The sequence below is a fragment of the Leptosomus discolor genome, chromosome 5, assembly GCF_034619465.1.
Source record: "Leptosomus discolor isolate bLepDis1 chromosome 5, bLepDis1.hap2, whole genome shotgun sequence".
NCBI classification, from domain to species: Eukaryota; Metazoa; Chordata; class Aves; order Leptosomiformes; family Leptosomidae; genus Leptosomus; species Leptosomus discolor.
Genome location: NC_141395.1, coordinates 81,974,340 through 81,996,884, shown reverse-complemented (window position 1 = coordinate 81,996,884; position 22,545 = coordinate 81,974,340). Strand labels below are relative to the sequence as shown.

General features: G+C 41.3%; 1 protein-coding gene across 1 annotated transcript in view; it reads left to right on the top strand.

Annotated features, from left to right (window-relative positions):
* FER1L6 (fer-1 like family member 6) overlaps window positions 1-22,545 on the top strand; it is a 65,492-nt gene that overhangs the window by 13,550 nt on the left and 29,397 nt on the right. Inside the window, exons 9-22 of the mRNA XM_086466046.1 lie at window positions 21-213; window positions 1,160-1,509; window positions 4,684-4,792; window positions 6,573-6,753; window positions 8,827-8,947; window positions 10,245-10,345; window positions 10,992-11,082; window positions 11,863-11,982; window positions 13,115-13,267; window positions 14,601-14,787; window positions 15,351-15,475; window positions 17,459-17,593; window positions 18,146-18,295; window positions 22,099-22,209. Coding sequence (XP_086322172.1) covers window positions 21-213; window positions 1,160-1,509; window positions 4,684-4,792; window positions 6,573-6,753; window positions 8,827-8,947; window positions 10,245-10,345; window positions 10,992-11,082; window positions 11,863-11,982; window positions 13,115-13,267; window positions 14,601-14,787; window positions 15,351-15,475; window positions 17,459-17,593; window positions 18,146-18,295; window positions 22,099-22,209 — 2,127 coding nt within the window. The remainder of the gene's footprint in view (window positions 1-20; window positions 214-1,159; window positions 1,510-4,683; window positions 4,793-6,572; window positions 6,754-8,826; window positions 8,948-10,244; window positions 10,346-10,991; window positions 11,083-11,862; window positions 11,983-13,114; window positions 13,268-14,600; window positions 14,788-15,350; window positions 15,476-17,458; window positions 17,594-18,145; window positions 18,296-22,098; window positions 22,210-22,545) is intronic.

Here is a 22,545-nt window from a genome sequence, read left to right as displayed (position 1 = left end):
TTGCTGGACTTTCATTTCAGGGTCGGACAACGGTGCAAAAGAACTGCGCAGATCCGGTATGGCATGAACAGATTATCTTCAAGGAAATGTTCCCTCCACTCTGCCGGAGAGTCAAAATCCAGGTCTGGGATGAAGGCAGCATGAACGATGTGGCCTTAGCCACCCATTTCATTGATTTGAAGAAAATATCAAATGAACAAGATGGTGACAAAGGTAAGGGGGAAAATGTCTGTTCCAGAATATGCCCTTAAGGTAAAATCTACTTGCTTCGCATCTACGCACTGTCTAATCCCATTTTAGGAATGCCCAGAGCTCAAGTGAACATCCATAGTTTTTGTTGGTTCTGAGAGACCTTCTCTCACTTAATTTGAAGTTATATTGTATCGTGCTTGGTGCATTGTGGTCTGCCACTGCCTTTCTTGTTACAGCGCTGCTACATAATTTGGTACCTTCTTTATGACTGTGGCAATGGTCTGCTCTAGTCCATTAGGGGTGACTGATGCAAGTTCATAGTTCGTGCAAGTTTCTGTTGGGCAATGAAAGCACAAAGTGCAAGTCATGGGCAGAGCAGGCTCGTGGTTTTGATCTATCCAGTAAGAGTGAAGTGTTTCAGCTGGGTGCAATCACAGCTCAAGGAGGAGCCATGGACTAGTGTGTTCATCCTCACATGTGTGAGGTAAAGCTCACTATCTGGAATCTTTTCACTCGTCAACATGTGGAACATGGTCAGTTATCACAGCTCAGCAAAGGCACAGTAAATCTTTAAACTTGGTGATTTAAATGTGTATCTGAGCCTTCAGTCAGAAAATAAAAGAGAAATCATATAAACTGAGTAGTCACATAGGCTTTTTGTGAAGAGTAAGCTCTTTTTTTCAACAGGTGTAATAGGCCTCACGGCTCAGCACATGTGCTATCAACACCTTCTGAGAAAGAGCTTCACACTGGCAGAGTCTCTGGTTGGGCGTTGGCAGAGGCTCCTTGGTGCCTAAGAATGGCCCTGCAAAGCAGGGCAATATATGTTCCATATGAGGTAGTCCCCACCTGCATAGAAATGGGTCCAGGTTTGGCTTTTGACGTGCAAGAGGCAAGATTGCTTGGAGCAGTGAGGAGAGCATGCTAACATCTGATGGAAATGCCATAAAAGGTGCCTTATCTCTAGGGTTTTTGCCCACCTTTGGGCCTGCCTGGATCAATCTCTATGGCTCACCCAGGAACCACAGCCTCATGGATGACCACCAGGAGCTTAATGAAGGTTTTGGAGAAGGAGTATCCTTCAGAGGACGTCTATTCATCGAGATTGCAGTGGAGATACTTTCAGGAGGAGCCCGTGAGTCAAAGTTTTCAAGTATTATCAAGGATCTCAAATTGCCATCTAAAGATAAAGACCTCAGAGGATCCAAAGGAAAAGACAAAACTGAGAAAGCAGGAGAGGATCGAAAGTCAGCTTCTCCTTCAGATAAGATGAACTCAACTGAAGTGGAAGTTGAGCCATTTGATGTGCCTTCAGAGGTTGGTATGATTTAAGAGATTGATCAACACATGTCCCTAAACTTCCAAGGACGGCACTGATGTGTGTATTTGGGTTCAGGCCATGTAATACTCCTTTTATGTGCTCCCTACAGATTCTCCATGCCTCCATAGTCTTGAGACCTTCTGGTAATAATGTAGCACAAATGGAACATTAACACGTAATTGTAATTCATAAAAAAATCTCAAATAGGAGTTGGCTTCCATAAAACTTAGTCTCCTGTCCTATTATCCCTTCTGCACTAGCTACATCCATGTGTTGCTGCTAAATGACAGAATATTTGTAATATTTGCTAAATGACAGAAAGCCAATGTGGGCAGCTGGTAATTATAAAGTCTGTTTTCTTGAATTTATTTGAGAAAATCAGTAGTTGTCATTTGAAGTCAGTAGGGAATCACTGACACAGAGTTTGTGCAAATCCAGAGATACGCAGCCTAGCCTGTTTTACTCTCCTCCTTTAACTCTGCATTGTCAATGCAGTTTTAGATTGCTAATCACTTTAGGAGAGGGGCTGCAGATCATACCCTCAGTCTCAACTGGTGTTAACTGATGTTGCTTTCCTAACTCCACCTGTTGTCCTGGGTTACATCATGGGAAGATCTGTGCTATGATGCTTTGAGAAGGTTGTGCAGTTGTAGCAGGGCATGTGGGCTCAGGTGCTGAGCCAACACTTGAGCTTTGATTCTCTGTTCCATCACATCACTGACTGGGAGCACAGCACATGGGTGCATATGCAAGGTCTGGTTTTTCTTACCCAATACATAGGAAGAAAAATATAACCAGTTTTCTTCTCACTTAACTATGTCATTGATCAAAATTTTGGCTTTTGTAGTGGGACTCCCACCTCAGTGCTTAAGGCACTTGTGTCCTTTATTAGATCTAATTCTTGGTCTTTTGACTCCATCTCTACAAGTAAATAGAAGAAATTGTTTCTTGGTCTTGAGGCCTGGCCTTGACAAGTGCTCTTCCTTGGACTGTGTCCTGGCATTTCTGGCATAAGTACTAGCTGGAGCAGGTCAAGGACTGTGTTAGCAGAGAAATGGCATGGGTAGTTGCAAACCAGTTGTGTGAATCTGTGCCCTGGTCTTGCTTTATATACTCACACCGTTGTAAATTGCCTCTGTCTCTCAGTTCTTCTCTGAAGATTGTAATAGAGGTGACATGAGAAGAAATTTATTTCCATGTTGATTTTCCTTATGTGGAACAAATCCATTATTGTGAGCAGCTCAAACACTATGGTCTTAGGTGCTAGATAAATACTCCAGGTAGAGGAACAAACCCTGCTGTAACTCCAATAAGGTGTAATAAGGACTTATTTCTGGCTACTGTGCCTCAGTTTCAAACATCGAATAAGTAAAAGGCAGCAACCAAATACAGTAAAGTTTGATATTCTTTTGGGTTTGACATTCAGCAATATTTCATGCTACAATAGACACAGTAATTGTATTACAACTCTCTGAAAGGAAAAGCAGGAACTGGGGACATCACAAATAAGGCGAAAAATGTCTCATAGAGCCTCTGAGAAAACAGAGGCAAATTACCCAACCCCACAGCACAACTTTATTGAACTATTCTGGCAGCAAGAAGACATTAAACATTTGCAATTTGCTTTCCTTATAATGGGAGATGGATGTGTGCATTGCAGTCTCTGAACCTCAGCTTTATTGGGCAGCCTATGCTCTGGGTTCATGCTGAAAATAATCAAGGCACAGGGAAGCTGAAGACACTCTGGAGCTGCAATCTGTTTGTAGTGTTAGCTTTGATATGTGATGCTGCTAATCCTTCCACTGAAGACCTATGCCCTTTTACTGTGTATAGCAGAGGTTTTTCCAAAATGAAGAGATCATGGGCTGTGTCAAAAGCTGTTTCTGCTTTGCAAATTCAGGGAAACAAATATTCATATACAACTGATGTTTTATTCATTGCTTCTCTCTGTTGCAAAAGAAGGTAGTACTGACCTTGCCTAGTGGGCTTCCGTACACTGGTGTCCGTACTGTGAAATGAGTAGGGTTTGCATTGGAGAGATTGTGGCAGTCAGGGCGTAAACTTGGGGAGAACTCAAACCATAAAAATTATCTCCTTTGAGCTTAGTCTTGGTTTGGGGCTAATAGCTTCTTTTGTTAGTGACCCCAGAGTGCTAGAGGCATTAGCTGGCCTGCCTTATGTGAGACTGTGTGCCAGGGACAAGCAGATGCTAGGTCTCCAACAGATTTAAATAGAGCCTAGCAGAGCCTTAAAAGGTCGTTACGCTTTTCAGGGTGTGCTGCTGTGCTGAGACTCTTTGGTTCCTGTGCTGCCAAATTCTGTCAAAAGCTGAAAACAAGGTTACTGGGTTACTGGTTTCTGTGCTGTGATGTCAGGGAAGGCAAAGAGCATAGGACTGCACTCCCCCCACTGAGGCCCCACCTTTGGGCTGGTGGTTTAAAACACAGCAGGACAGAAAAAAAAGAAGGACTGCTTGGTTTCAGTAGGCTTTTGCATGGGGCTGCCATCTAAAATGTGGATACCAGAAATCTTTGTGTCTTACTGGTGTCACTGGGAGCTGAGCGTCAAACTCTTGACTTTGAGCAAGGTCAAAGTTTTGACAGCACAGACACATGGGCAGTTGGTTAAAGTCATCCTGGGGAAAGCAGAGCTGTGAGAGCACTCCGGTCCCTGGATACATTATGATGGCAGCATTTACCATGGCAAGACAAAGGAAAGCTACTGCCACGTTCACTGATAAATGACTTATATTGGGATGGCAATATTTTGTTGCTGTCGTACTGAAAGAGTGCCCTTAAACTGCCCTTGAACTGCCATACATGTACAGTTTGAATGATAGTATAAGAGTATGTGAAGATGCCGAAACCATTTAATAATGACAGCTGGTGAGGCAGAGTATGAAGTGAGTGGTAATGACTTTTATGTAATCAGTTATGATATAACTGGGCAATAATGGCAAGACCGAAGTCGCACAGGCTTAGCTCTTTTTTCCAATCATATCGAGAAGAGGTATTATGTCTTCCTACAAACTGTGCCTCCTTGACCACTTCAGAGTGATAGATCTACGACACTAACACAGCTGCTAGAGACTTATAAAGACTATTCTGTGCTGTAAAAAAGAGTAGAAGGTAAAATAAATGTCATTTTCCTGCCTCCTTCTTCTCCAATAGATCTATGAAGAGAAATTTGAGGAATTCCTCCTCTTTGGGACATTTTTTGAAGCCACAATGATTGATAGAAAGGTTGGGGACAAGCCAATAACCTTTGAGGTTTCCATTGGTAAGTGTGTTAAGCTCTTCTCCAAAGCAGAGAGGGAGGCTCAGGAGCAAGGGAATGTCATATTATTGACAGCTGTGTCTCATGGCTCAGGAGTCAGCTTCAGAGTAGGGCTTGTAGGGCTTACATTTGAATTAAACTCTGATCATAGTTTCTCTGGATAGCATTCAAACTGGACATGCTGACGCCTAGCTGTCTTTACTACCAGATACCCTGTATTGACACAAATCCTGTTACCCACGATATATATACAGCAACCCACCCAGTATTTATCCTCCTAATCTCTTGGGAGACCAAACTCAAACAATTTACTTCAGTGCAGTGTTCATTCTGTGGTGCCCATTGCAATTAGTCCCTGGCAGGGAGGATCCATGTGGACTGTCTTGGTGTCTTGGCCAACACCTTCGAGATACACATGGGTCTGTGAGTGAGGGATGGGGGTAATGTGCAGCTGGGTTTCAAAATGCATGCACCAGCTTGTCTTCTAAGATCCTCCTGGTAAATCCTGTCCTCTTTCTGAGCGAAGCAGGACTGTACTGTGTAAGGGACCTCCTCATGGTGGAGATTAATTGTCCCTGGGAGCAGACTAAAGAGAAAATGAAGACACTTTCATGAACATTAAGTGGATATTTTCAAAGCAGAAGACATTTCCCTTAAAAGAGAAACTTGAACTGGTCTCATTTCTCTTGCAGGGTTTTGCTTGTCTCTGTACTAGCCCCACTAGAGTCCAAGTACATAGAAGAACCCTGGCACTTCACATCTGAATGTGCTCAACTGTTAGGCTATGTGTGCAGGGAGAGATGTCTGTGAGAAACAGAACAATCAATTAGTGATATTGATTCCTGCTGAAACTTAGCAGGAAGCAGAGCTGAGAATGACATGAAAGTCATTTGTATAATTGCGCAAGAAATTGTACTGATTCTTCTCAGAATTAGTACTTAAGATGAATCTGGCTCTGAACTCTGGACTTGAACACCTGCCAGCTACTGGTGCAGTTGAAATTTGGATACAAATTTGGCAAATGGGCATTGTTTACATGAAAGTCTGAACCAATAGTCCAGATCAGGATGTTGTATGGGGTGATCCAGCACATGCTTCTCCTGAAGGGAATGTTTTCTGCCTGTCTCTAACAAAATCTGTAATTACTAGTCTGAAGGATGCACCTCTTTGTCAGTGCTGACCATTGCCCTTTAAAGCAAAATCTTATGAGAGACGATGGCTGTAACATTAGCAGAGTTGTCTGCCATTAGGCTTGAAGCTGAGGCCTCAGAGCATTGTTATTACTAACTCTGCTACCCTATTATGCAAAATTTGCTTGTCTGAAAATGAGCTTTAGCACTTCTGAGATCAGACTTTGAAATGATCATCCATATGTTGTAAAGAAGACACATATTTGCTACGTAAATTAAGCACATATCGGGGCTCCTGGGTCTAGAAACATCAACAGCAGTATTAGTTTAGCTTCTGAATTTCTTAAGCAAAACCAGAAGGTCCTGGAGGCCAGCAACCAGAGGATCACATCACTTAGTCATGGGTGTATTATACTAGGTATATATCACATAGGGCAGGTAAGGAAGCACTGTCCTGGAGTCTGAAAAGTCATTGGGACCAACATACCCTGACAGGACCTTTATAAACTGTGGTATGTCCAGAACAGCTAACGAACAGGAGGGGACAAAGATTTTTGACTTGTTTGACTGGTCTTTCTCTTTTTTTTTAAACCTTATTTAGGTTTACTACCTCCAAGCTAGTTGTCTGTTTGCTTGTAACCCTGTGTCTCTAGGTAACTTTGGAAATATTACTGATGGAGTGTCAGCAGCAGCTGGAAGGAAAAAGAAGACACGTGATGGAGAAGCAGAAGAAAGCCTGCTGCATGAGGGAGAGGATGAAATTTCTCGTGACCTTGGAGTACATCTGATTTCCACCACACCCCCTGAGAAGCCACTAATCACAGGTGGGAACAGGTGAGGATCTGTGTTTCAAAACCTTATAACGCAGTACACTGGTTCCTATTTCTTAATCCTGCAGGACTCATTAATGAACCCTGGCAGCATGAAACAGCTTGTGCAGAATCGAGGCTTTCAAATCCTCAATTACATCTTTCACAACTGCAAATTTTCTAGGCTCCACTGAAGTGAATGGGCTCTGAGCTGTTTTACAGTTATCTTCTGATCTTGGCCTTATGGGCTCTTGAACTCCTGGTATTTCTAAAAGGGTTGTGTTATACCAGCTATACATCGGAAAGCTGGAGGAAAGTGCAACTCCTTCAGTGCTATCCCTGGTTTAGGGTCCCATACCCTGATTAAAAGTAACATCCACCCAGTGACCAGCTGCAGAAGCAGAACACCACGTCAAAAATACTAAAAACTGGTCAAGACACAATCAGCTTCCCAGAACACTTTCCAGAGCTAATAATTATGTAGACTTAAATAGCAAGTAGAAACAGAAGTAGGAGGAAGTAGTCCTTGAAGAAAATGGAGCAATGGATGAAAACATGCAGAACACTTCTTCTAAATGGCTTTGTTTATAAACAAAACTGTAAAGGTTTGATTCATTTCAAAGATGCTAATAAAAAGGAATATTTTCTTTGTTGCTTTGGTAGGTCAAACAATCCCTGACATTGCTGAGTGCCAAGATTAGACGTTATCTTTTTCTTTAGAAGGCCACGCACTGCCAAGCAGTTTACAGATATAAGGACCAGGTGGGAAATATTGACCTGGATCTGTTTGGTTTCTGGACCTTCCCTAAAGTTTAAAAAGTACTTTCATTCTTTGTGGCAATCAATGGTTCAGTCAGATTAAACAAGAGCTAGTGGAAGAAAACAAGAATGAAAATATCATGGTAGAAAATTTTGTTTCTGCAGCAAATGAATAAAGAGAAGGGAGAAAAAACCCAATGTTTGACAGAAAGATAGTTTCCTCTCCTCATTAACAGGACTGCAGATTTGGGTACATGCTGGGTTATTATCCTTCCTAAGAGACTCTGAGATTTTTAGTTTTTCCCTTAACAAGAATTTAGATTTAAAGAACTGTAGTAAAAGAATGAATCATTCTTCAAATTTGCTATTTGCTTCTTGGCTCACTCCAATATTAACAAAGTTTTCTCTCATTAAATATCTCTTTTCCTCAAATTTATGTAAAATGCTGTGTCTTTTTTTCCCCTCCCTATCCAAAACAGTTTGGCCAGCCACAGATACCAATGATTTTATGACAGTCATGTCATATTGGCTTCTTACTGGTCTCATCACCGGATATTTTTGGTAATAATCAGTACTTAATGGGATATCCAGTAGTTTAGATGAACTCTGCATTTTAGAATCGTAAATGAGCAATAGAAAACAATAACAAGATTGGAGATTAAAACCAATAACTAATTAAAGGAGCAGGCAGAGCAATAAGACTTCTAAAGCAGACACCATGAAATTGCCAGGAATTTTCCACATTTATGTCAAAATGTATAGCAAGGATTAGCTAACACTGAAAAAGTGGTTCCCCTAAATTCTCATAGAGGGAATAATAGACATGAAAGTTCAGTCTTCCATGTGAGTTATTTCATGGCTGTATAATTTTCTTAGTAGATACTGTGAAAAGACTCAAAAGTCTTTTCTTTCTGAAAAGAAGCATCTTGTGAAAGTAATGTGGTGATGAGACTGCCATGCCTCTCCCGCTGCGCAGTGTGCAGAAACATTGGTCTTGAAGAGGTGATCAGATTTTAATCTTTGCTCCTTTTTCCCTTGTTGCTTCCCACCATTAACAGTATTTCAGAGCTTCTCTGCATGCCTCTTTGCCTGGCTTTTCTCCCGCCCTGGAAAACGCTGAAATTAGATCCATTGACTTCAAGCTTTTTGTCTTCAGGGATATCATGGGTAGCCTAGGTGATGTTTGTGTCTGTTCTTCCCAGTGTTTGCTGGTCAGCACATGTGAACACATGCTGTCGTGTCTTTGGTCTCTGTGCTGTAAGAGAGCACCAAACAGTTTTTCTTTCCCACACCTCCCCCTGGACTCCTCTATGATCTGCTCTGTACTTCATTTTCACAGGAACTACCAGTACCTGCCATACGACGAAAGGAAGCCCTGTGTCTGTGTCAAGAGCTACTGGGGTGATCAGACCTTTCGTTTGTACTCTTCCAATACTCTTGAGAAAATGGCAGATCACCTGGTAAGTGGCAGCCATCCTCCCAGGCTCATGTATTCAGCAGAGTATGGCAGCGAGAGGTCACATTCCCCAAAACAGGCTTTAAAAATGTCCCCCAACTGCATTCCTTGCTGTTAATTTTGTGAAAGAATATCTAATACCAGACCCTTCTCTCTTTTTTTTTCCAAATTGCTTTCATCTGTTAGAGCTAGTCAAGTATTCCTGTCCACAATTTTTTTTTTTTTTTTTTTTTTTGCTGCAGGGCTGTCTTCTTTTCTCAGAAATATTTTGTTCTTTGTAAGAACAGTCAAACAATGAAAATACGAGATATAGAATGATTTTGTCTCCAATGGCTCTTCCTCTGATGTCTACTTGCCCAGACCACATGGTTTAACCTGTGTTTATGTTGAGACTCTTTAAAGGACACATATTGATTTTAATTTTCTTAAAACATAGACAGAGACAAAAAGGCATATTGTCTCATGCACAGACACTGTGATGCTCTAGTCATAGTGTTTTGCCATAACGATGGTTTTTTCTACTGTTGTTTAAAATTGACTATCAACAGTGTCAAGAAAGTAGTAGTATTCTTTTTTAAAGTGACTTCTAGTTTAGGGCACTCAGGTTAAAGTCTGATTCATCCCTCATTTATTCTTATGTACTTCATGAGCAACACTGAAGTCATACTCATGCAAGGCTGTATTGTGAGAGGATAGTGGCTTATAGGTCAACATTTTGAACCTAGGTATTTGAAAAATAAACATCTGAATATAAATATCTGGAGAGATATGTTTGTCAGCGTACCTGAACACCTGCAGGCCTGGCTGGAATTCCTGCATTTGTTTTAGTTTGTAAGAACAGACGCCATTTCTCAATGATAACAGTAGGTGTTGCAGTAGACCTTGCATATGGATTCATGTGCCCACTAAAGTTTAAGAAATTAACTCCAGCAACTTTCTAAATTTAAGCAGCAGGGCTGGAAACAGAACCAAGGAGAACTACAGTTTTTCCTCCTACCTAGCAGAAATTGTTTCCCACTGACTGATCTTCACCAAAGAGGTGAGAAAACAAAGCTGCTCCAAGCAGCAGTAGCTTGGACTAGTAGTTGGGGAGACTGGGGAAAGGTCAAAATAAATTATGCTGTGGAGTCTTCTCTCTGCGCACTTCAAGTATAGTGATATATCAAAGGTCCTGGTCTGTCAGGTTACAAAGTCACCCCCCTCATTCTTGCTAGTCATACGGTGAATAATGATGTTATAACACTGGCAGAATAACAAAGTCCCCTCCTTTACATAACGGCTTTTTCGTGTGTTTTTTGTAGGAAGAATCATTAGAGCAAGTAAAGGACTTGATCAAGGTTTCAGAGGTTGCATCTGAGGAGAAAATGAGGACAACCCTAAATGATTTTATCAATCAAAGCAGGTGACTATGTTTACTAAAGGCATACAGAAAACTAACTTTAAATGTTGGCTACAAATTTGAGGCTAGACAAGGAAACCAATGATAATTAAAAAAAGGTACAGTAAGCTTACTGAGATCTATATTTTATTTATTCTGCTGCAAAAGCAAAGGCCTTCCCAAATTGCAGTTTCTATTTATACAGAGAAAATATTTTATTGTTATTTTCAATACTTAGTATTGACAGTAGACTACTGCCTATCATTGTCATATTGTTTTGGCTTTCTGGACTCTAAGAAAAGAACATATATGGGATAAGTAGGATTTAATAAAGTGTGTGATAGACATACTGTAACGAAGGACAAAGTTAAGATAGAAACAAAGGATTTCACATGCTGGGATAAATCGCCCAGTAGGCTCTGTGTCAGATGACATGATTGGGCTCAAAACAAACATAAACCCCAGTTTCTAGATATTAACCCTGTTTCTGTGAAATGTGGTGCAGAGTTTTTGGACTCTATTCTTTGAATCTTATAGGTGCTCAATATTTATTTTAGAGAATATCAGCATCTCTGTTGTCTGGTTCATGTACTGCACCAGAGAATATTTCATCCCAATGTATTTTATCAGCTCACATTAAAATAATAATACATTTATTCTTGTGTCTTAGGGCCTTCATTACCATTGCTGAAAAGAAGCCCAAGGGGTTGAGCTACACTGCTTTGGACAAAAAGAGACTCATGCTGTTCAAGCAAGAGCTGGTATGTGTGTTTTTTCCTTTAAGTATTGATGCTATGATGTTAACTGAAAGCATGCTGGTAGTACACATTTTACTTTCTATTTGATTTCACCATGCTGGAATGCTTTGCAATTAATATGAATATAGTATCCAGGAGCATTTTTTTAATAAACGCTGCTGTGCTTAATAAAGATAAGATACCCTAAAATAATTCAGAACATGTTGAGTTTTGATACAAATAAGACATTATAATTATGAGCTGATTTTAATTTTCCATGCATCTTAAAATGGGATGGTGCTGAGTTCAGTGGAAAAACACCAAATTAACACTGTTGTTAGACATTTAATTACTGTTGTGGGGCTGAACTTCAAGACTAGTAAAGTCTGGCATTGGATATTCCTGGACCTAGTCATGTCCACCAGGGAACTAGTGAGAAGAAACTAAACTGAGTGGAGGTTGTCTGAATTAGCTTTATTTACTGTTTGTAGCACAGAATTTGGTTGTGACTCCTGTCAGGACTGAAGCCAAATAATTCTAGGAGGTAATCACATGTCTCTTGGGACTTCCATATATGCAGTATACATACAAACATAGAGAAAATGGGGGACATTCACATTTTATGTTATTCAGCTTCAAAGAGTTAATCACTTTCTATTGTGACTAAGAGGACAATTGTTACCTTGAGCCACATGTCTCCATCTTCTCTTTTCAACTTGAATTGATGACTGGTTTCTCCTTATGTGGCCAGTTCAAACTACTTCATAATGCATAAAAAGTACATATTGTCTTTCCTGACTGCAGGAAGCGATGTTCAGTGATGCCAAGGGAATTCTTCAGCAGCAGAAAAAGAAGATGCCACTGGATGAAATGATGCGTGAGACTCAGAGCTTTATAGATAAAATTCGATTCTTGGTTGATGAGGTAATCCACAAAGAAATTCAGATAAATTTAAAATTCAGGGCTTGACTTTGATTTTCAGAATCCTGTGTGAATAATAAGTCCTGACCTGGTTATACAAAGAGTTCTCCTCTGGATATCTGAACCTGATCCTGTTTTGCACTGCATGGACTGGGGTGGGAAACAGTGTGCTATGTGGTACGGAGAGGATGTGGGACAGAGAGTTTTTTCTTCTTTTTTTTTTAAGAAAGAAAAATATAAGGTCATCCCATATGTGCCCTGGTGGTTTGGAGACAGCCTGTTTTCTGATCTGAATTCATGTCTTCATTTGTGTGGATATAGTGATTTGGACTGGTATGAGCTCAGGGGTCTCTCTACTATATACTTCACTGTACAGACACTGCTTAGACATGATATTAAGCCTGAGAATAACAGAAACATGGACATACTTCGTCAGGTCAAAATCCAGCCGGTGGAGTGTTGTGCCTCTGAGAGCTGTCTGTGCTAGCAAAACAAACAGAGCCACAGCTATTCCGTGGCTCAGAGAGCAAGTGGCACAGCCTGGCATGGTTTGCAGCCTACGCCCAAGTTCTCTTCCTTCCCAAACCAGAGTGACTCACTTGCAGTGCCTCCTGGGAACAGCCCCTGGGCTGGTCTTTGCTTCAATCCACGCTCAGGCTTTGCTTGGGGAAATATTTGGGACAGGGCAAGGTGATGCCATGCAGCATCCTCACAAGCAGAATAGATGATTATATGCCAGTGCTTGAGTTTAGCCCTGGTCCTTTTTTGGTTTGCTGGTATAAATGAAGTTGATGGTATTTCCATGATAGCTTTCAGTTTACGCAGTCTGTGGGTAAGTTATTTCCTGAGACAGAGTCATATCCAGATTTTTTGTTTTAGCTTCTCCTGAAATGATTTATAGAGTGAGTGCTCCTTAATCACTCTACAGAGCTCTTTACTTTCAGCTGTGCTTAGGAATGGAGATTTGGACTGCAAAGCATAAAGTGACAGCCTCTTTTAGTCTAGGTGCATATCTGCCACTCCACAGGAGTTGTGAGGGAATCAGCTCTTGGTAGAGAGTGTTTTAACAAAAAATAAGGGTGGTAGCTCATAGAAAGAATTCAGTATTAGTTCAATGTTCCTCGTCATTTAACAGCCACAGAATACGGTGCCTGATGTATTCATCTGGATGCTCAGCAGCAACAAGAGAGTTGCATATGCAAGAGTCCCAGCAAAAACCATACTCTATTCCCCAGCGAAAGAGCAGAGAGGCAAGGACTGCGGGAAGATTAAAACCCATTTCCTGAAAGTAAGTCTGGGGCGCTCTGCAAACACAGGAAATGCCTGAGGAGTATTTGGTATTCACATTTCTTCCAGGGATTGTATTTTACAGGCTCATCTTTAGTACCTTAGTAAGGTACTAAAAATGTGTACACGTTTATATCTGCCATTAATGTTTGCTTCTTACGTTTGGCTCATCTTTCCTTAAGCACTGTATCATTGCCAGGCTTTTGGTGTATCAGTTATTCATTCTCTCACTACTTGTTATGGCAAGTATATAGCATTGTTTATCTGTAGCTGTATAAATAAACAGATAGAAGAGGTACAGCCTCTTTGCTGGAAAAGACGTCAGAATGCAGAACAGTCTGGGAGGAGACTAGTAAGACATCAGCACGCAGCAACTCAGATAGCAAGGAAACCCAGGTATTCAGAGGTAATACAGCTATTATTTATGCTTCCTATTTAAAATGTCCTTAGGTTTGTCCAATATATGTCCAAAATATTGTAATGGGATTATTAATCTTTAAGGAAAGTCTTAGTGGATATACTCCTATAAAGGCAGTGTGACCAGTAGTACCTGGCAGTGGAATATTTTGCAATGTGATTGTTACTATGGCCATCAGGAAAAGACCAAACATACAAGACAATAGTCACTTTGTATAATTACTTTCTAGTGTTTTTTCACTTGGAGCTACTGGGAGCACTCCCATAAAGCACAGCTAAAGAGCAGACAGAAATATCTAAGCTCCTGATAGCTGCAATAGGTACTTGTTAAGCACAGTACTATTTGCCTGCATGAGCAAAAAACCACCATAATTAGCTCTCCAGACCCTTCAATATCAAGAATTACCTTAGGAACAGATGATACTAAACACTGAGCTTAGCAATGGGAAGGGAGAGGAAGGAAATAATAATATTGTTTGTCAAGACTAGTAGCATTTCATACTGGAACATGTTTCCTGACCTACCCAATGGAGTAATCTTTTCAGTAATACATGGGACTAACTATTGAAGACCAGCAAAACTGCATGAAATGGAAAGTGGGCTGTAGTCTTGGAAAAGTAGAGTATTAGCTAGCACTGATATGCTTGCAGCTATGATGTAGCCTGCACAAATCTCTTCACATTAGGCAGTATGCCATTTATATAGACTTTCAACCGAGCAAATCACTCATTTCTTCCCTAAGAGTCACAGAAGTTCCTCGTGCTAAACGCGTCTCAGGGCCACTCACTGTGGAGAAATGCCATTTATCAGCGTATCAACTCAGCGAATGCTCCTTTATTTTGCTCTGGCTTGGTAGGACAGCACCCAGCTGTCTCTTTTTCTTGAGCTTCTTGGTGATGGGTGGATTTTTTCTTCAGTTACCAGGCAAGCGCCCACTGGGCTGGAGTGTGCAGGCAAAGGTGGACATCTACCTATGGCTTGGTCCTGCCAGCTATGCCCACAGCATCATGGAGAATTTGCCTGTAGGATATGAGACTGAATTACCATCTAAAACCAACTCAGGGCATGGTGTGGTGCCCTCACCTGCCTGCCTGCTGTATAAAAGTAAGGCACTGTTTCTTCTCCATATTGGCAATTAAAAGACATGGCCCCAAAAGCTCTAGTTCAGAGGGCAGCACAACCTCTGTTTACAGTAACTGTTCTAAGATGATGATGGCTTAACATCTTTTCATCAGAAAGGGCTGGTTTTGTTGCCAAGTCTTCAGTCCTGCCTCTGACACTTTGAGGGTGTCAGGGAAAGGACAGACTTGTTTGCTGGCAATTTCTGTTCCCTGTCTCATGGGTCTGTCTCCTCATAATGAAGATGCACCCTTCAGTTCTCCTGATGAAGCTACAATATTGAACACATAGTAGATAAACCAGCGATGGAAGATAAAAACTGGCGGTTAACAACCTTGCAGTAGAGACTTACACTGGACATTGATTTTAAGTGAATACAGAAGTCTTCCACAACTTCCGAGTGTCTCAGGTCTTTAGGGAGACAGCACTAGCAACAGTTCCCCTTGTCAGATCCTGGTTGGACAGCAGGTGATGAATCTTGCCTTCTGACCTATGTGTTGCATCATTTCCTTGAAGCTGATATTACTGTTTTCTTTGCAACGACATAGCCCCACACCTCTTCCAATTGAGAGCCCACATGTATCAGGCGAGGGGGCTCATTGCAGCTGACAGCACTGGACTTTCCGATCCTTTTGCGAAAGTTTCTTTCACGTCACGCTGCCAGACCACAAAGGTAAGTTTCAAAGTCTCTTTTGGTAAATGAAAACACATTTTTTTTTTTTTTCCAATGAAGCCATGAAAAGGAAAAATCTTGTTTTTTCAAGAAGGTACCTAGCAGGAAAAATTAGATGCCTGCTGTTAAAGGGCAACTGCTGACAGTCCACTACTCTGACATGGTGCAGTACTACTAGTTTATTTTAGCTGAGGTGTCAGATTCTGTGGGGCAACCGAGACCTTGTAGCAAGTGAATTACCTTTCTCTTCATCTTTTTCTATACGTTTTAAGTTTGGCCTGTTGTCATTGCATGGTATGAAGACAAACCCCCACGGTTCTCTTTTTCTATAGACTATGCATGCAAACGTTGAGCAAAGAGTAGAGACCTTTATATGGCTTCTATAACCACGCAAGCCAGCATGGCTCTTTGCGATGGAATTCGGCAAACACTCTGATTGTTTTAGAGTGGCAAATTTGAAATGAGCTGAAAACAGAGAGGTGTGAGATTTTCTGCACCACTTAAATGCTGCAAAAATGTGTCCATAGGGAGTGGTCTCACATCTTCCTCGGGTATCTCCAGGGGGCAAATGGTCTCCTGTGGACATCTCATGGAGTCTAGAAAGAAGGTGGAACTTCTACAGAGCTCCAGCAAGAAAGGTTGAAGTACAGCCCTGGCAAGTGAGCAGGAGGATGATCCCTCACAGAACATGAAGATGGACTTTCAGAGCTCCTGAGCCCTCTATAACTACTAGGGAGTTAAAATGGGGCTGGCAGTTCTGAACCCATGCCACAAGCAGAATTTGCTGGGACAAACATAGCCTTGCTTCAGAAAAAGTGTTTAACCCCTCCATCCAGCCCCTCCCCAAAAAAAGCTCCATCGGAGACTGTTTTTATTTAATTAATTCTAAAATTCCTCTGACACCTTCTCTTATGAAGCAAGTTCTATAACACGTGACAAAGGGAATGAGAAGAAAAAACCTTTCTCTGCTGTAAGTTGTAGGTGCCTCTTTGTGCTACTTTTGTCTCAAGGATATGGATTGATTTTTTCCTGTAATGTGATTTTAACTGCTAGTAGAACCATAGAATCATAGACTCTATCGGATTGGAAGGGACCTCTAAAGGTCACCTAGTCCAACCCCCCTACAATAAGCAGGGACATCTCTAACTAGGTCAGGTTGCTCAGAGCCCCATCAAGCCTGACCTTGTTGGTGAATGAAGCCAATGAAGTTCATGTTTAAATGCACCGGAATCAGGAAAACAGAATTTGGCTCAAGAAAAATAGGATTTTATATGCACAGAAGTGTTAAGTTTATTCACTGCCTGAATAAAATATTGCAGATAAGAACTTGCATGTTTTCAGAAGACCATCATCCAAGTGCCAATATACTGTAGTCAAGAGCCTTATTGCCATTCAAAAGAACGATAGCAGGATATGAGTCATTTTGCAGATAGAGTATTTTTCCTCTTTAAATGTTATATTTTTAAAATGTATTTCCTGCCAAGACAGTTAAAACATTGTCTATGATGAAACGCTATAAGTATCCACAGAAGCCAAATTACAACAAATTAAAAACTATTGTTTTATTTTTCGTCACACCGAAGTTAAAACAAGGTTGAAAAAATGTACCCTGGGAAAGTGAAAACTGGCCACAGTTTAGGGCAAAGGTTTCATTTTAATAGCATTGGACATGCACCTGCTTTCGTAAACCAAGAGTTTTTCTCTAAATTTAATGTTGAGCTTTATCTACACGGACTGGTGGTCACGTAGATACGCTTGTGATGGGTCTGTGAGTCAAACAGGGAAATGGAGAAACTGGAGATACTGGGATCAAGATGAAAGAATCATATCCTTCTGGCTGGGAATAGCTGCTGGAAAATGTGCTATCTCAGACAAGGAATTGTTCAGGCTGTGGGAAAGAACGTCAGCAGATCAGTGTGTCTTGCTAAAGGACTCCCAACCAACCAGTTCCTAGCTCATGAAGCATTTCCTCTCTTTTGTTAGATCATTTCTCAGACGTTATCGCCCACCTGGAACCAGATGCTGCTCTTCAACAGCATTGTGCTTCATGGCGACAGAGAGGAGATTGCCCAGTTCCCACCAGAGATCGTCATCGAGCTGTACGATGATGATGCAGTGGTAAAGCCAAAATCTTTCTTAGTAAAAACCTGGGCTCTTACATCTTACTGCCAGTGTGAAAGCAAAGTGGTGTCACTGAATAGGCATTGAATGGATGACCTTGCTGAATGGAGCTCAATGTTACAGTGGTTTGCAGTTTAACATCTAAAACCAGCCCTGAAACGTACTTTATGTCCTTGCAAAGCTGTGGTCTTGTATTTTCCCAAGTGAATATTGCTCCCAAAGACTGGCTTACAGAAATCAGTAGCATCTAGCCCCCACCTCCTTTGCACACAGCTGTAAATATTGTATCTAAGTCTGGGAAGACATGGATTTATCCCTGACCGTGCAAACTCTGACACAGTCTTACAGACTGAATCTAGAGGTCAGAAACTTTGGGTGCTCTGAAGAGGTATTAAGTACTCAGCTCTTCCATTTACATAGCTGCCTTGCATTTTACCTTGCTCTATCCTTCAGGAGGTTTTTTTCACAAATATTAAACTGCATCATCTTGGCGCCTATGACAGCTGCAAAATTCAAATGCATTTGACACCTGTATTCTCCTCCATTTAGGGTAAGGCAGAATATATTGGGTCTACAGTGGCTGCCCCTGTGGTGAGACTTGCTGACCAAAACTACGAACCACCTAAACTTTCTTACCACCCAGTGTATTGCGGAAACCTTTCAGGAGGAGACCTTCTTGCTACATTTGAACTTCTGGAGGTAAACTAGACTTTCTTGACTGTTAAACATTTATACTCTGGGGTCACAAAAGCAGCCATGGCATCAATGCCTGTCACCCTCATGAATTAAGGTGAACTGCAACTGGAGCAGAATCATTGTTGTTGGACCTCATGGTCCCCGTGCAATCTCTGTCACACCCTCCACCCTGCCAGTGGCCACTGTCCATGCACACACCACTGCCAGCCCCTTGCATGCTCTGTGCCTCATTTGCCCATCACTTGCCCTGCACTAAATTGGGCTCTGGCCTGAAAAACAACTGTGAAAATCTTCAAAAAACCTCAAAGCTCTCAATACTCCTTTCACTCTTAGGAAAAGGAAGCGTGAATAATAAGGATTGGATTAGGGAGACTGAGTTTTCAGATACCCCTAACATGTTAAGATAAATGTTACACTGGTTTCCAAATGCCAGACAAAAGGCAAATTCAACTTACCTCTGGGGCTAGCCTGGCAGATGCATGAGTGGAGTGTATCGTACCTGGGATTTCAGGGAATTTCAGTGGAATTTGAAGAGCCGTCAGTTAGAGGTAACTTCTCTCTGCTGAAAATCTGCAGCAGTTTATTGTGAAACAGGAAAAATGTGGATGTCTGTGACATGTTTTACAGATATTTTCAAGATAAAACAGGCTTTTAAGCATGATGGGTTAATGCCTGAAATATGACATCATGTAGAACGTTTCCTTACTATGGTGGGTACCTAGGAATAGAGTCTACTACCTTAGCCATAATTTTCCCATTTTTAAATTGAAATCTACTTTTTGGTGAACAAAGAGAGCATTGTATTTTGTTTTGCCATCTTTTGGGACAAGGGAAGCAGCATGGCTTCTGGTATATATCCAAATATACCCCTAAGACTTCTTTAGAGAGTTGACAAGAACTGTAAGTAAAAACTCTGCCGTCCTTATTTTTATGCTCTTTATTATTCTCAGTGACAACACTCTAGAGCATCTCATACGGCAGATAATAGCAATATGGACATTAAAGAAATTTTTATGAAAAGATACATATAGATGTCAGCCAGGCTTCAAAGCACTCCCAGAGCTGACGTGCCAGTGGCTCCTTCCAACATCAGGTGATTCCCAATGTTGCTCTGTGTGAGGATGGAAACAAAGATCTCTTATCACTAATTTATTTTCATTCTGAGCCCATAACATTTCCCATGACACGCTGTGCTCAATAACTCTGCAGGTACAGTGTGGTTCAGCTGAAGAAGTGTTTTATAAGAAGTGAATGCTCCTTTCTCAAAATGAATGCTATTATGTTGGTTCTTGCTGGAGGGATGAAATTATTCTTGTAACAAAGCATCCTGGCATTTAGAAAAGTAGTAGACTAAAAAAATACAGACTGATGCATACTAGGAGTCTTAATTTTGCACAAAGTGTGCTCAGAATTTACTGATTTTATTTTTTTTTTTTTTAATCAAAAATGCAAAATCCCCTTGTAAACACACCTTGTGGGTATTTTCCTCTACTGTCATTTGGGTGCTAGATCATTCTTCAGCTCTTGTTCTGTGTTTCACTGTGGCCATGAAGCAAAGTCCTTTCTGAGTTATACCAAGATAATTTCACTGATATTACAGAGTTTCACTGTGTAATACAGAAACACTCTCAACTCCACTAGTGGTTGTTAGATCTTGGAAAACTGGGGACCTTGCAATGTACTGGAGAACTGTTCAGTTAACTTAAAAAGAACGAAAGTGAAGATCCAGGGAATCTTGATTTGATACCAGTCTTAGGTTTTGCAGTCCTGGAGTGCAGTTTAAGAAAACTCTTTATGTGGTAGTTCTGTCCTCAAATGTGAGATCTTGCCAGCCTTCCTCTCCTAAGCTATGTCCTTTGGAATTAATCCCTTCTCACAGCTGTAAGAGGAGACACAAATAGCTAGGTATGTTCTAGTTTTTAAAAAAAAAAAAAAAGAAAATAAATGGTGCAGTTTAGAAAGTACATATGCATAAATCACTGTATCATGCAGATTTATACATATTTCTTAATCACCTGTCATCAGTACCCAAGTTAGACAGTGCAATGAAATCGGGTACCCTGAGGTGTGAACTGTGTGCAGGAATATGACATCTGGCATGTGAACTGGTTCAGGTGGTCATTGCCTCTTGTTTTGTTTCAAGTACCAGTTAATCTATTATGTCAGTTAATGTAGAGTTGGAAGCTCTGAATATGATTGAAGTTAAACAGGTAGATTTCTAGACAGGCAGGTATTGTTCACAAAGTTGTGTGTTTCTGTTTGGCTTTTTAAACAGCATCATGGAGGTGGCTGATAGAAGCTGGATACATCGGGGAACAAGAAAATTAGACCTAGATCTCTGGCCTCAAGTTCCATGAAATCTATTAAAAATTGCTTTGGATTTTTACTAGTAAAAGGCAGTAAACATGTGTATGTGAATTATTGATGCTAATTATGTGAATAGTCACATATGCTGCGGGTGCTATGCTAGAAGACATGTTTTCCGCTCATCTCCTCCTTTAACTACAAGGTACTAGGGAACACATCCTTTCTCCCTTCCATTAGTTAAACTCCCACACAACTGTACATAACTGCAGGTAACAGACAGATGGCCTAGTTAAATTAAGCAGAAGGCTTCAATTTTACAGGTCCTTTGAGAGCTGGATTTCAGCTGCTTCACCTTTCAACACTGATAACATAGGAATGGTGAAGCACTCCAGAAGTTGTATTTCTTCTTCCCAGGAGCTGTAGGTACAGTACGCTTTAGGTACCATACTTGATGTGAAAGCCAAGGAGAGCTCTGTCTGTAGGTTGTTAGCTCACCTGTGAAACCTGTGTTCCTACTGTTCTTTGCTATCACAACCTGAGCTTCTGGTAGGACTGATCATCAGGTGCTGCCTTCAACAGTTTTGTGTAGAAATTTGGTAAAACCGGAGAGGCTTCAGATCTGCCCTGCATGGACCGAGAAGGTCATAAATACACCGTTGAATACTAGGAAGGGATTGGGAAATGAAGCCAGGGACCTTTCCCACAGAAGGTGAACCAAACAGGCAACAGAGCCTTGAGCACAGCAAGAGGCAAGGAGATGGTCCAGCCTCAGAACTGTGGCGGAGCATGCTTTTCTCCCACCCATCTTGCACAGGGCAGTCGTGTATGCCCAAACAAGCTCCTGAATGTCGGGCAGGCTTACATTCAACCACACACAAAGAATGTAAGTGCCGCCTGCAGCAAGATTTTAGTAGTCGCACAGAGAAACCCAGCCCTAATGCTGGAGATGCAATTTGCAAGTTCTCAGATGGTGACAGCATGCAATAATGCAGGACTGCTCTTCTGTAGTGCCTGAAGAGCATTATGTTTGTTTGATAAATATGTGGTTTAGCTGATGTGTACTGCCTGTTCACCAGCCTTTTTACATTAGAATCAGATCTAGAATTTTCCTGTGAAAGTCTTCTAAACAGTTTTGCTCAGGATTTTTGTTGAATAGAATTACCATGCTTTCCATTTTTAGTAAATAGAATTACCATGCTTCAGTACCTGTATGTCTTTAGGGCAAACTATGTCCTGCTAGAACAAAGGACTCTTTTCTTTTTCAGAAAGATGCATAAACCAAATCTATTGAATACTCTGCCTGCCAAATGTTTTAGTATCACAGCAGGACAGGTGGCAGTCCAGGTCACTTTCCTCTCACAGCACAACCTGTCTGCTCTGCAACATAGCTTGTAAAACTGCATTAAATTGATGTGTTCTATGTGCCATTCACAGGTGCTTCTGATACTGGTTTTATTCTTCCAAAAAACAGCCTAAGTTATGACTGTTTAATCTTTTAGATTCCTGAGACAGATCCAGACAGACTTCCCCCACTGGATCCACCAGACGTTGGCCAGATTTACCCAGTCCCAGCTAACATCCGACCTGTTTTAAGCAAGTACAGAGTGGAGGTGAGTTACTTGCAATATTTCTGTTTCCAAATCTCAGCTCCTTTTATTCTCTTATTGAACTGTAACAGTAAGGGATGATGATTTTAAAATCCTGATCAATAGGAGTCATGTAAAAATAGCATATGGATCCTAAAATAAATATGTGGTAAGCTCAGATCAGATTGCCTGAGGCTGGGCATGTGAGGCAGTGCTTCCACCTGAGGCCAGTAAGGGCCACATCTCAGTCCTGACCTGCTGGGAAGGGACTGCTCCTGCAGCAGAGCGCGGCTGATGGACCCGCGCTCTGTGTAGTACAGGGAAATGTCTGCAGGAGATGGAGAGCTTCCCCTTGCAGCT